A 15371-nucleotide genomic window follows, 5' to 3' on the forward strand; every position below is an offset into this window, starting at 1 on the left:
GAGCTAAAGAAGAACCATTTAAGAACATGTATTTTTTTCAGTGTAGATTTAACTAGATCACAGCCAGTCAAAAGTAGTTTCCATAGACCTGACAGGTAAGGTGTCTATACGATCATACAGCTGAAACAGCAAATATATGTCCAGGTAGACAAGCTCAACTCAATATGAGGTTTTTGATTACACACCAGTAGTGAGACATTTGAAAGGTAGATGACTTTCGAACCGGTTATCTGAACGGTTCACTGAGAATAAAGACCAAAAAGTGTTGACTGTCATGATGTTGACATTTTTTACATGGGGGTGATGCAGGGGCTGAAAATCAGCCATGGGGGAGATCTATGGACCATGGACCAGACTCAGGACATCTGCCAGGTAAACTGAGTGTGACGGTCAAGCGCAAGGCCAGAGCAGTCTTTAGCGTTCAAAACGTTTTAGCAAAATGTCAAGCAGCCTTGGTATACTGCAGTAAATGATTCCAATAAAAGTATGGATCTTCCCTAAAGATAATGCTCAAGTTATGACTACTACTCCTTTCCACCATTTGGCCCCTCCCTCTCTCCTCCCTCCTCTCTCTGACATCTATCCTACTCTTGACCTCCTCCCCTCCTCTTGACCTCCTCTCCATATATAAAGATCACCACCTGTGAATCCCATAGTACCTGACTGTCAATTAGGAGTAAAGGACTAACCGTTTTCTTCTGTAAAAGGTAAGTGGGTCACTCCACCAATTCAGGGCCTTTTGAGAAGTATAACTTCATTTTAAAAAAGTGATTTCGCAAAATGTTAACATTCTGTCATAATAGTTTTTTTTGCCATCTCAAGTGATAAAATAAAATAAAAAATACTATAAAAAGTGCCAAATAAAGTAACAGGGTTGACGATTTCATCTTAAATCAGCCATGAATCCCCTTGTAACAGGCAGAATTGAAGCTTGTTGTTTGCAACAGGGAGTGGCAATTGAATACAAGCTTCACAATAAAAGTGTAATTGTTAAAAAAATTCTAGCCTGTCTATCTATGGGTAATAGTGTTGGCGTGTTGAGCTTGACCCGCTTAGTATTCCACCACAAAACAACATAAAATGGCCAAAAAGAGTAGAACCAGCTCACCTGCTTTTACACTATGATTTGACTATTAGATGTTAAATGCTTCTTTAGAAAAAAATATTTTAAAAGGAACAGTTTACCCATTTTGAATTGAGAGTTCAGTTCACACAACAGGGTTGACCTTAAAATGAGGGACAATCATTTTCAAAAATGACTTAAACTTAAGAGAAATGTTTGGGTTAAGTGGGTAGCAATCTTCCTAGAAGTCACATAGGGTGCACAGAGGGACATGTCAAAATACTGAATTTGGGTACTTTAGCAAGTCTTTATTCATCAAAAAAATCTGATATATTGAATTCTCCATATGGTATGTATTAAAGCGATAAGAGAAGGAGAGAATGGCCTTTCTAAGGCTATGTCCCAGATGGCACCCTATTCCCTGTTAAAGAGCACCACTTTAGACCAGGGCCATAGGGCTCTGGTCAGGAGTCGTGTATTACATAGGCTATGGGGTGACATTTGGGACACAATCTTGGATATGTGAGCGGTTGTTTTCTCGAAGTGTATCAGTTAATTTCGTGTGTTGCTCAGTTGGTAGTACATGGCGCTTGCAACGTCAGGGTTGCTGTGGGTTTGATTCCCACGGGGGGAATTCAGTACAAAATGTACGCACTGACTACTTTAATTCGCTCTGGATGAGAGCGTCTGCTAAAACGAATAAAATGTAACAAATATTTTTTAAATGTCAAGGGCACTTCATTTAATATATCAGGGTCTTAAAATGCAATATTGGTGCACAATTTCTACTTGAAATATCGAAGGGATGCAAAAGGCACTCTTTTTGTGGAACAATAAGTTTTAACCTTTTACATTTTACAGAACTGTTTAGAATAGGATAGAATAGAGAAAAACTACGTTATTGTGGACATCTTCCTTTGCCTGGATTAATGGGGAAATATGGACCTCTGATTCAGGTTCAGCTCTGGTCTGTGGAATGGTGCAGACCTGAATGATCTGTCAGTTAGTTTGCTGACAGCTCACACATTCTAGATTTGATTTGAGTCCCTAGTACATAAGGAGAAGGATGTATTTCTTTCTGAGTTAAATCTGATGGTAGAACATCTCTGTTTCTGACACTCAATTTCTCTCACACACATGCACCTCTCTCTCCTTCCAGCCATTTCAAATTGACTAACCATATGAGAGGATGGCACCGCCCTTGGCAAGATCTGCTCCAGGTGAGCTCAACCATTGGTGGAGCCAGCTTAGGTTCCGCCTCCAGAACAGGAAGGGGTGGAAAGAGATGCTGGATGAAACTTTTTTGCTGCAGAACAAAAGGTGAGTTTCCTATTGGTAAAAAATAACAGCGACTGTCAGGTATTGGTTGATATTATATTATTACAAGTGGGAAACTCTGAAAATACTAATTGTAACCTGGAAGCAACGAGTTGTGTGTGTTCACATGCTTTGAACGCTGATTGGCTAAACCCAAACCGGCTGCGCGCGTGCGCCATCGTGCATAAATGTATTTTGTCCCCCCACACCAAACGCAATCACGACACGCAGGTTCAAATTTCAAAACAAACTCTGAACCAATTATATTAATCTGGGGACAGGTCGAATAGCATTAAACATTTATGGCAATTTAGCTAGCTAGCCTGCACTTTCTAGCTAATTTGTCCTATTTAGCTAGCTTTCTGTTGCTAGCTAATTTGTCCTATTTAGCTAGCTTGCTGTTGCTAGCTAATTTGTCCAGGAATATAAACATTGAGTTGTTATTTTATCTGAAATGCAATCTACTCCACCAATTAATCCACACATAAAACGGTCAACCGAATCGTTTCTAGTCATCTCTCCTACCAGGCCTTTTCTTCTCTTGACTTTATACAGTCGTGGCCAAAAGTTTTGAGAATGACACAAATATTAATTGTCACAAAGTTTGCTGCTTCAGTATCTTTAGGTATTTTTGTCAGATGTTACTATGGAATACTGAAGTATAATTACAAGCATTTCATAAGTGTCAAAGGCTTTTATTGATAATTACATGAAGTTGATGCAAAGAGTCAATATTTGACCCTTCTTTTTCAAGACCTCTGCAATCCGCTCTGGCATGCTGTCAATTAACTTCTGGGCCACATCCTGGCTGATGGCAGCCCATTCTTCCATAATCAAAGCTTGGAGTTTGTCAGAGTTTGTGGGTTTTTGTTTGTCCACCCGCCTCTTGAGGATTGACCACAAGTTCTCAATGGGATTAAGGTCTGGGGAGTTTCCTGGCCATGGACCCAAAATATCAATGTTTTGTTCCCCGAGCACTTAGTTATCACTTTTGTCTTGTGGCAAGGTGCTCCATCAGGCTGGAAAAGGCATTGTTCGTCACCAAACTGTTCCTGGATGGTTGGGGGAAGTTGCTCTCGGAGGATGTGTTGGTACCATTCTTTATTCATGGCTGAGTTCTTAGGCAAAATTGTGAGTGAGCCCACTCCCTTGGCTGGAGTGGGCCTGAAGCCTTCTTCACAACAATTGAACTGCTCTCCTTGAAGTTCTTGATGATCCGATAAATGGTTGATTTAGGTGCAATCTTACTGGCAGCAATATTCTTGCCTGTGAAGCCCTTTTTGTGCAAAACAATGATGACGGCACATGTTTCCTTGCAGGTAACCATGATTGACAGAGGAAGAACAATGATTCCAAGCACCACCCTCCTTTTGAAGCTTCCAGTCTGTTATTTGAACTCAATCAGCATGACAGCGTGATCTCCAGCCTTGTCCTCGTCAACACTCACACCTGTGTTAACGACAGAATCACTGACATGATGTCAGCTGGTCCTTTTGTGGCAGGGCTGAAATGCAGTGGAAATGTTTTGGAGGGATTCAGTTCATTTGCATGGCAAAGAGGGACTTTGCAATTATTTGCAATTCATCTGATCACTCTTCATAACATTATGGAGTATATGCAAATTGCCATCATACAAACTGAGGCAGCAGACTTTGTGAAAATTAATATTTGTGTCATTCTCAAAACTTTTGGCCACGACTGTATTGCGATTGGCAACTTTCATAAATTATGTTACCGTCACCAACCTATTTCGTCTTTCAGTCACCTACGTGGGTATACCCAATGAGGAGATGGCATGTGGGTACCTGCTTCTATAAACCAATGAGGAGATGGGAGAGGCAGGACTTGCAGCGCGATCTGCGTCACAAATAGAACTGACTTCTATTTTAGCCCATGGCAATGCAGACGCTCGATGGTGCGCGCAAGCAGTGTGTGGGTGCAATAATTGAATAATATAGATTTCTAAATTTATTTTGCAACACTCGCACACGCGATGCGAGCGGTGTAGTCAGCCTGTAATGGCAAACAAGCTGCGTCAACCATAAACTAAAAGTACAGCTATCATGCTCATAAACAAATTGTAGTGATCCAAAACCATATTCATTCTTGCAGATCAGTGGGATGCTAGCGTCCCATCTCGACAACTTCCGGTGAAATTGCAGAGCGCGAAATTCAAATTACAGAAAAAGTAATATTTAACAGTCATGAAAATACAAGTGTCATACATCAGTTAAAAGCTTAACTTGTTAATCCAGCCGCTGTGTCAGATTTCAAAAAGGCTTTACGACGAAAGCACACCATGCGATTATCTGAGGACAGCGCTCAGCACACAAATGCATTAAAAACATTTTCCAACCAGGCACATGCGCCACAAAAGTCAGAAATAGCGATAAAATAAATCACTTACCTTTGAAGATCTTCTGTTGGCACTCCAAAAGGTCCCAGCTACATCACAAATGGTCATTTTGTTCGATAAAGTCCGTCTTTATACCCTCAAAAACTCAGTTTAGCTGGCGCGCTTCATTCAATAATCCACCGGTTTCCCTCCTTCAAAATGCATACACAATGAATCCCAAACGTTACCAATAAACTTCTCCAAACAAGTCAAACAACGTTTATAATCAAACCTCGGGTACCCTAATACATAAATAAACGATCAAATTTAAGACGGAGAATCGTTATTGTCATTACCGGAGATAAACAACAAAGTACGCGCATTCACCAGAACGCGTAACAAACACTACAGCCAAAATGGGAGCAACTTAGAAAAACTACAAATTCTAGCTCATTTTTCCAAAAACAAGCCTGAAATTCTTTCTAAAGACTGTTGACATCTAGTGGAAGCCCTAGGAACTACAATCTGGGAGGTATTCCCTTCATTTAAAAAATGACATCCATAGGAATCAATCTTGGGCTGAAAATGTATTTTTTCTGGATGGTTTGTCCTCGGGTTTTCGCCTGCCATATCAGTTCTGTTATACTCACAGACATTATTTTAACAGTTTTAGAAACTTTAGAGTGTTTTCTATCCAAATCGACCAATTATATGCATATCCTAGCTTCTGGGCCTGAGTAATAGGCAGTTTACTTTGGGCACGCTTGTCATCCAAACGTCAAAATACTGCCCCCTAGCCCAAAGAGGTTATTAATCGTTTGTATTTTTTTATTATGTTTTGTTGTTGCACTTAACTGCCAAAAATACTGCTATCGAGGTAATTTCCTTAGTATCCCACTTGGCAAATCAACGTTGTTTCCACTTCATTTCAACCCAAGAAATCTATGTGATCTATTTTGAATCAACATGGAAAACTTATTGGATTTGGAAAAAGTCATCAACATAAGGGCATTTTAACCTAAATACAATGACAAGGCCACATTTTTTGTTGATTTCCTGTTGAATTCACAATAGCTGACAACTCAACCAAATGTAAATCAAAATTAGACGTTGAACTGATGTCTGTGCTCAGTGGAATGTGACATCAGAGCTCAGCATGTGGGAGAAGTCTGCGCTCAGAGATGATAGACAGTTTCCCACTAGTAATTACCAGCTGGAGGAGCATTCAAGTGGATTTTTCCCAGTCATATGCTGATAATTACGACATGTTATGAATGCAGCATTTGAATTCAAACTTGCAAACACACTCTCTCTCCCATAGGACAAATGACATCCCTCTCTTCTTTGCGGCCAAAGAGAACAGTGCAGGTTGCATTAAGAAACTTCTGGACTGTGCATCCACTAACATCTTTGAGAGAGGTGCTCTGGGGGAGACCGCGCTGCATGTGGCAGTTCTGAATGATAACATGGATGCTGCCGTAGCTCTGATGGACGGAGCACCTGAACTCATCAATGAACCCATGACCTCTGACCTCTTCCTTGGTACATATACTCTCACACACAATGAACAAACACACACTATAATATCATAAAACTCACACAGATATTTATTCACGCAATAATATATTCTCTCTCTTACTCACTCTCAATCAGGCATGACACCTCTCCACATTGCCGTGGTGAATCAGAACGTTAACCTGGTCCGCAGTCTGATTGGTCGAGGGGCGGATGTGGCCACGCCCAGAGTCACAGGCCTGTACTTCAGGAAGAGAAGAGGAGGGCTTCTCTACTATGGTAAGATGATTGTTTGTGGTCTGTAAGGAGTAGAGCAGTGCATTTTGGGAAATGTGGTTATTTGATTCCGTGGGCTTTACTTTAGGTGAGCACATTCTGGCATTTGCGGCCTGTGTGGGGAATCAGGACATCATCTCCATGGTGATCAACGCAGGAGCCAGCACCAGGGCCCAGGACTCCATTGGTATGAAACATTCCTCTTTCTTCTCCTCGTTCTGCCCCTCCCCTCTCTATTCTCCCTTTTTCAGCAGTTTAATATCTCCCTCTCTCCCCCCTAGGTAACACAGTGCTCCACATCCTGGTCCTGCAGCCCAATAAGACTATAGCATGCCTGGCGTTGGATCTGCTGTTGGCACGTGACGTTGAGCTGGACCAGGCTGTGCCACTGGACATGGTGCCCAACTACCATGGCTTAACGCCCTTCAAACTGGCTGCCAAGGAGGGCAACCTTGTGGTGAGCATGGATAGAGGGATAGAAAGTAAAAAATAAAAATAAAACAACATCTCTCCCTCCCAGGCATTCCAGCACCTGGTCAATCGGAGGCGAATCAACCAGTGGAACCTGGGACCCTTGACCTCTAACCTCTATGACCTCACAGAGATCGACTCCTTGGTCGCCGACGACGACTGCTCTGTGCTTGAGCTCATCGTGGGCAGCCAGAGGAGAGAGGTACAGTACAGTACACAAACATGATACATTGTAATATACAGTACAGGGAAACTGATGATGATCTCCTACTTCAGGCAAGGAGGATACTGGAAGTGACTCCTGTTAGGCAATTGGTCAGTCTCAAGTGGAACCTCTATGGAAAACACTACTTTAGGTAACAACACATACAGTGGATCATGTTCTGATGTTGTGTTTGAGATGCTGTCATTTGTTTATGTTTAATGTTGTAATGTTATTATTGTGTTGTGTACAGGTTGTTGCTGCTGCTGTACCTCCTGTACATTGGGACCTTCACACTGTGTTGTGTGTATCGCCCTCTAAAGGACGCTCCAGAGAATTACACTGTATCTGACATGGACAAAACCATCCGCGTGCAGAAAACTCTGAAGGTGGGGGAGACATGAAGGCGTCTTCATATGACAGCCTGTGTGCAAACCTCAATCAGAGGTGTTCATATGAACCCTTTGTGATCCACGTGCCCTGTTCTCTGTCCCTGTCCCTGTAGGAGAGTTATGTGACCTATGGGGACAACTTGCGTCTGGCAGGAGAGATGATCAGTGTCCTGGGTGCCCTGGTTATTCTGCTACTGGAGGTAAAACATACATCACCCAATAGTTTTACATGTCACTTATATTTACACTGTAGATTAGATCACATTATTGGCTGTCAATATAATCTGTGTTATTCCCAATCCCTAAGATCCCAGATATGCTGAGAGTGGGGGCCAAGCAGTACTTTGGACAGACGGCCCTGGGGGGACCCTTCCATGTCATTCTGTAAGTCAACCTTGGTGCCTATCTAGCCTTTATTACCTGCCTAGTGATGTTGTTGTGTTATGTCATGTCTATGTAGCATTTATAACCTGTGTAATAATCTGTGTTTCCTCCCCAGTATTTTCTATGCGTTCCTGGTGGTGCTGCTGTGTGTGTTCAGGGTCAGTGGGGTGCAGGGGGAGGCAGTTGTCATGGCTGTGTGTCTGGTGCTTGGCTGGAGCAACGTCATGTTCTTCGCCCGAGGCTTTCAGATGTTGGGGCCTTACGTCATCATGATACAGAAGGTATGTAAGGGAAGCAGACACACACATGTGCATGCACGCACACACACACACACACACAAGCATTGGCGTGACGTTACTGTAGAACGTATGTTTTTTCTGTTTTGATTCCCATATTAAACTGTTGTGGTGTTTTGTCTCATTTCCTCCTAGATTATATTTGGAGACCTGACCAGGTTCATGTGGCTGAGCTTCATCGTGCTCATAGGGTTTTCCACCTGTAAGTACATTCTGGTAAAGAGAAACTCAAAAACCATATTAATAGTACAAATGTATTAAACCAAATATAATTACTATTTTTATTTGCCGGTTATCCTCCCTCCCTCCCTCCCTCCCTCCCTCCCTCCCTCCCTCCCTCCCTCCCTCCCTCCCTCCCTCCCTCCCTCCCTCCCAGCCCTGTGGATGGTGTACATGACTCAGGACCCAGACTCTCTACCTGCGTACCGCTCCTTCCCCATCACTCTGTTCTCCCAGTTTGAGCTGAGTGTGGGTCTGATAGACCTGCCAGTGGACCACACCATCACAACGCCCCCTATTGTCCATGTGCTGCACTGCACCTTCTCTGTGGTCTCCTACATACTGCTGCTCAACCTACTCACAGCCATGATGAGTGATACACAATGGAGAGTTGCCCAGGAGAGGGACGAGCTCTGGAGGACACAGGTGTGCCACACACACACACACACACACATTTTGACACACACACATGCACATACACACTCAGGCACACACACATAGTCTCTCCTACATCAAATCAAATTTTTACATACTCCATAAAAATAGCTTACAACCATGATGAAAGTGTATACAGCATCCCAATCAGTGCCATTCTAATGATCCTTATGTCCTTTGTCCCTGCTCACTGTGTGTAGGTGGTGGCCACTACCCTGATGTTGGAGAGGAGGTTGCCCCGCTGCCTGTGGCCCCGCCTGGGGGTGTGTGGTCTGCTCTACGGCCTGGGGGAGCGGTGGTACCTCCGGTAAGACAACAACACTTCATCTAACTGGCCTATTACTGTACTCTCTGTCTTAGGTGTGGTGGTGTTAACAGTGTTTCCCCATCCCCATCATATGGGGATCTCTTGATGATCCAAGATGGCGTAGCAGTCGGGCGTGTCTTTGTCTTGTCCTGTCCCGTGTAAATAGTCTTCGTATTTTTCGTATACATTTCGTATATATTTTAATTTCACTTTCCATCTAGGAACTGAATATACATTCCTACATTCCGCCTCACCCAATGTGGTACGGACCTGCTATTTTTTTATACTTTAGAACCGTAACCCCAATCAGAAGCTAGCCAGATAACTAGCAGTCAGTTAGCCACTGCTGCGGTCTTCACCCTCAACTCAGACACAGCCAGCTTCAATACCGGGCCAATACCTGCCAGTCTGCAAGCGCGATATCAACCCAGAGCATATAGGACTGCTTTTTCTCTACCACATCACCGGATTCCTGACGCAAGCTCTGGACAATTACACCGTATCATCACAGCTAGCTAGCTGCAACCGAGTGGCTACTACTGGCTAACACCTCTGTCCCGAAGCAAGCACCAGTTAGCCTTGAGCTAGCCTCGAGCTAGGCCCATCTGCCGGCTAGCTGAAGAGGTCTACCAGCGAATTCTTGGGCTACAATACCAGCTACAAGCTAATTTAGCCATTTTTTTGCCGCTGCTAGTAGCTTTTACCTTCTGCACAGACACCAGCCCTGTTATTAGCCTGGATATTACTCACCAATTTACCAGCATCGGACTGTCTCTCGACAACAACGCCGGATTCCTGCCGTAATCCCTGAGCCACTACTTCTGATCCTCACAGCTAGCTTGTAGCTAGCGCAGCTAGCGCCACTGCCACGAAGCTAGCACCAGTTAGCAAACACAATTCTACAATTCACAACCTCTCTTTCGCCATCGCCATCTGGCTTGGATTCTCTGTCGACACGACCACGTCTGAGCAGACCCCCTCCGTCTGAGCAGACCACCCCCCGGGCTACTAACTTTAAACGCCGCGTGCTAGCTTAGTGGAGGCCTCCCTGCTCCATCTACGGCTGCCCCCTGGACACTATGATCACTTGGCTACATAGCTGATGCATGCTTGACTGTCCATTAATTCACGGTACTCCATTCTGTTTATTTGTGTTTTATCTGTCGGCTCTGTGCTTTAACTCAGGATCTGTGTGTAGTTAATCCGACCCTCTCTGCCTAGTCGTCGCCATTTTTACCTGTTGTTGCTGTGTTAGACTAGCACCCTGTTATTGCTGCTGTTATCTTACCTGTTGTTTTAGCTAGCTCTCCCAATCAAGACCTGCAATCACTTTATGCCTTATTGTATGTCTCTCTCAAATATCAATATGCCTTGCATACTGTTGTTCAGGCTAGTTATCATTATCATTGTTTTGGTTTGCAATGGACCCTGTAGTTCCACTCTCCGTACCTCTGATACCTCCTTGGTCCCACCCCCCACACATGCGGTGACCTCACCCATTGAGACCAGCATGTCCAGAGATACAACCTCTCTTATCATCACCCAGTGCCTGGGCTTGCCTCCGCTGTACCCACGCCCCACCATACCCCTGTCTGCACATTATGCCCAGAATCTATTCTACCACGCCCATAAATCTGCTCCTTTTATTCTTTGTCCCCAACGCTCTAGGCGACCAGTTTTGATAGCCTTTAGCCGCACCCTCATCCTACTACTCCTCTGTTCCTCGGGTGATGTGGAGGTAAACCCAGGCCCTGCATGTCCCCAGTCACCCTCATTTGTTGACTTCTGTGATCGAAAAAGCCTTGGCCTCATGCATGTCAACATCAGAAGCCTCCTCCCTAAGTTTGCCTTACTCACCGCTTTAGCACACTCTGCCAACCCTGATGTCCTTGCCGTGTCCGAATCCTGGCTTAGGAAGGCCACCAAAAATTCTGAGATTTCCATACCCAACTATAACACTTTCCGTCAAGATAGAACTGCCAAAGGGGGAGGAGTTGCAATCTACTGCAGAGATAGCCTGCAAAGTTCTGTCATACTTTCCAGGTCTATGCCCAAACAGTTCGAACTTCTAATTTTAAAAATTAATCTCTCCAGAAATAAGTCTCTCACTGTTGCCGCCTGCTACCGACCCCCCTCAGCTCCCAGCTGTGCCCTGGACACCATCTGTGAATTGATCGCTCCCCATCTAGCTTCAGAGTTTGTTCTGTTAGGTGACCTAAACTGGGATATGCTTAACACCCCGGCAGTCCTACAATCCAAGCTTGATGCCCTCAATCTCACACAAATCATCAAGGAACCCACCAGGTACAACCCTAAATCCGTAAACATGGGCACCCTAATAGACATTATCCTGACCAACCTGCCCTCCAAATACACCTCTGCTGTCTTCAATCAAGATCTCAGTGATCACTGCCTCATTGCCTGTATCCGCCACGGGTCCGCGGTCAAACGACCACCCCTCATCACTGTCAAACGCTCCCTAAAACACTTCTGCGAGCAGGCCTTTCTAATCGACCTGGCCCGGGTACCCTGGAAGGATATTGACCTCATCCCGTCAGTTGAGGATGCCTGGTCATTCTTTAAATGTTACTTCCTCACCATATTAGACAAGCATGCTCCGTTCAAAAAATGCAGAACCAAGAACAGATATAGCCCTTGGTTCACTCCAGACCTGACTGCCCTCGACCAGCACAAAAACATCCTGTGGCGAACTGCAATAGCATCGAAGAGCCCCCGCGATATGCAACTGTTCAGGGAAGTCAGGAACCAATACACGCAGTCAGTCAGGAAAGCAAAGGCCAGCTTTTTCAAGCAGAAATTTGCATCCTGTAGCTCTAACTCCAAAAAGTTCTGGGATACTGTAAAGTCCATGGAGAACAAGAGCACCTCCTCCCAGCTGCCCACTGCACTGAGGCTAGGTAACACGGTCACCACCGATAAATCCGTGATAATCGAAGACTTCAACAAGCATTTCTCAATGGCTGGCCATGCCTTCCTCCTGGCGACTCCAACCTTGGCCAACAGCCCCGCCCCCCCCGCTGCTACTCGCCCAAGCCTCCCCAGCCTCTCCTTTACCCAAATCCAGATAGCAGATGTTCTGAAAGAGCTGGAAAACCTGGACCCATACAAATCAGCTGGGCTTGACAATCTGGACCCCCTATTTCTGAAACTGTCCGCCGCCATTGTCGCACCCCCTATCACCAGCCTGTTCAACCTCTCCTTCGTATCATCTGAGATCCCCAAGGATTGGAAAGCTGCCGCGGTCATCCCCCTCTTCAAAGGGGGAGACACCCTGGACCCAAACTGTTACAGACCTATATCCATCCTGCCCTGCCTATCTAAGGTCTTCGAAAGCCAAGTCAACAAACAGATCACTGACCATCTCGAATCCCACCGTACCTTCTCCGCTGTGCAATCCGGTTTCCGAGCCGGTCATGGGTGCACCTCAGCCACGCTCAAGGTACTAAACGATATCATAACCGCCATCGATAAAAGACATTACTGTGCAGCCGTCTTCATCGACCTGGCCAAGGCTTTCGACTCTGTCAATCACCATATTCTTATCGGCAGACTCAGTAGCCTCGGTTTTTCTAATGACTGCCTTGCCTGGTTCACCAACTACTTTGCAGACAGAGTTCAGTGTGTCAAATCGGAGGGCATGTTGTCCGGTCCTCTGGCAGTCTCTATGGGGGTACCACAGGGTTCAATTCTCGGGCCGACTCTTTTCTCTGTATACATCAATGATGTTGCTCTTGCTGCGGGCGATTCCCTGATCCACCTCTACGCAGACGACACCATTCTATATACTTCCGGCCCTTCCGTGGACACTGTGCTATCTAACCTCCAAACGAGCTTCAATGCCATACAACACTCCTTCCGTGGCCTCCAACTGCTCTTAAACGCTAGTAAAACCAAATGCATGCTTTTCAACCGTTCGCTGCCTGCACCCGCACGCCCGACTAGCATCACCACCCTGGACGGTTCCGACCTAGAATATGTGGACATCTATAAGTACCTAGGTGTCTGGCTAGACTGCAAACTCTCCTTCCAGACTCATATCAAACATCTCCAATCCAAAATCAAAGCAAGAATCGGCTTTCTATTCCGCAACAAAGCCTCCTTCACTCACGCCGCCAAACTTACCCTAGTAAAACTGACTATCCTACCGATCCTCGACTTCGGCGATGTCATCTACAAAATAGCTTCCAATACTCTACTCAGCAAACTGGATGCAGTTTATCACAGTGCCATTCGTTTTGTTACTAAAGCACCTTATACGACCCACCACTGCGACCTGTATGCCCTAGTCGGCTGGCCCTCGCTACATGTTCGTCGTCAGACCCACTGGCTCCAGGTCATCTACAAGGCTATGCTAGGTAAAGTGCCGCCTTATCTCAGTTCACTGGTCACGATGGCTACACCCACCCGCAACACGCGCTCCAGCAGGTGTATCTCACTGATCATCCCTAAAGCCAAAACCTCATTTGGACGCCTTTCCTTCCAGTTCTCTGCTGCCTGCGACTGGAACGAATTGCAAAAATCTCTGAAGTTGGAGACTTTTATCTCCCTCAACAACTTTAAAAATCTGCTATCCGAGCAGCTAACCGATCGCTGCAGCTGTACATAGTCCATCTGTAAACTACCCACCCAATTTACCTACCTCACCCCCCATACTGCTTTTATTTATTTACTTTTCTGCTCTTTTGCACACCAGTATCTCTTCTTGCACATGATCATCTGATGATTTATCACTCCAGTGTTAATCTGCTAAATTGTAATTATTCGATTTATTGCCTACCTCATGCCTTTTGCACACATTGTATATAGATTCTCTTTTTTTTCTACCATGTTATTGACTTGTTTATTGTTTACTCCATGTGTAACTCTGTGTTGTCTGTTCACACTGCTATGCTTTATCTTGGCCAGGTCGCAGTTGCAAATGAGAACTTGTTCTCAACTAGCCTACCTGGTTAAATAAAGGTGAAATAAAAAAAAAATAAAAAAAAATATACAGGCTTTATATTATAATGGCTCTCTTAATGTCTCCATTGCAGGGTTGAGGATCGCAACGACCCACTGGTGCAAAAGATGCGTCGCTACATCCAAGCCTTCTCTAAGGATGAGGACCAGAGCAAGGAGCGGGAGGAGGCGGAGAACACTGACATGTCAAAAGGACCTGGAAGCCCTCTGATCAGACCCAAACACAGGGGTGAGATAGATGGAAACAGGAAGTCCCTGGCATGCTGGCAGATGATTCGCCACAGCGCTCTGGGTTTAGATGTGGAACAGGAAGAGCCTGAGGATGACCAGGAAGTAAGATAGATCTGAGGTTTAAGACAGCAAAACAGATCATTATATTGTTATTATATAGTATACGTGTGATGCAAGCATGAATGCAGAGGCGTCATACCCATACGGGGCACACACACATTTTGACACACACATGCAAACACACTCAGGCACACACATATAGTCTCTCCTACATACTCCATAAAAATAGCTTAAAACCATGATGAGAGTGTATACAGCATCCCAATCAGTGCCCCCTCCCCCATATTCTTCCTAGTAAGTGGTTCCTTCCTAGGTGAACCACTGAGCAAAGATATGTGTGAAGACAGTATCATGAGTGAAGGAGGAGAGAGTGTCGAGTGACACACAGCGTTTCATCTGATTTTAGCTGCCAGTGATGGGCAGGACTGTTTGTAAATTAATTTGATCAAGCTATGTTGATTCCTTCTTGATGAATAAATAAAACAAGCATTAATGAAGTGCACCTTCAGAGGGGATGCTGATGACACTGACGAAGGCTGAAATGTTTGTCTATCTACCCACCCTTGAATGAAATAAATACTCAAAATTAACCTTGAATCTCTTTTTTGAGTGCGGACCAGATAAACAATTTAAGAATTCTATTACATTTTGCTACCGGAACCTGTTCTGAGTGCAGTGGTCACAATAGGTTTCTCTGTCATACTAGCCACCTAGCAATTTTATAAAGTTTGTTTTAGCTAGCCAGGTAGATGGGTTCCCAATCTCACAACCTCGTAACTAGCTACCTTGTCATTTCAGGCTATCAATTAAGTTAGAATGGCTTGTCTAACTAGCTTAGCAGGCATGCCAGCTGGCAAGGTTGCTAGACTTTAGAAAATACAAAAATTG

At 44.8% G+C, this 15371-nt stretch overlaps 1 protein-coding gene across 1 annotated transcript; it reads left to right on the plus strand.

Annotated features, from left to right (window-relative positions):
- Nucleotides 1–652: 652 nt before the first annotated feature.
- trpv6 (transient receptor potential cation channel, subfamily V, member 6) lies at nt 653–15073 on the plus strand. The gene is made up of 16 exons (XM_071396635.1): nt 653–707; nt 2223–2383; nt 6037–6257; nt 6369–6509; nt 6595–6693; nt 6788–6963; nt 7027–7179; nt 7254–7333; nt 7433–7568; nt 7685–7771; nt 7879–7955; nt 8071–8236; nt 8387–8453; nt 8628–8896; nt 9106–9212; nt 14267–15073. The coding sequence occupies exons 2-16, from the start codon at nt 2253–2255 to the stop codon at nt 14532–14534; spliced, it is 2178 nt and encodes a 725-aa protein (XP_071252736.1). The 5' UTR covers nt 653–707; nt 2223–2252; the 3' UTR covers nt 14535–15073.
- The last annotated feature ends 298 nt before the right edge of the window (nt 15074–15371 follow it).

Source organism: Salvelinus alpinus, chromosome 4 (assembly GCF_045679555.1).
Source record: "Salvelinus alpinus chromosome 4, SLU_Salpinus.1, whole genome shotgun sequence".
Lineage (NCBI taxonomy): Eukaryota > Metazoa > Chordata > Actinopteri > Salmoniformes > Salmonidae > Salvelinus > Salvelinus alpinus.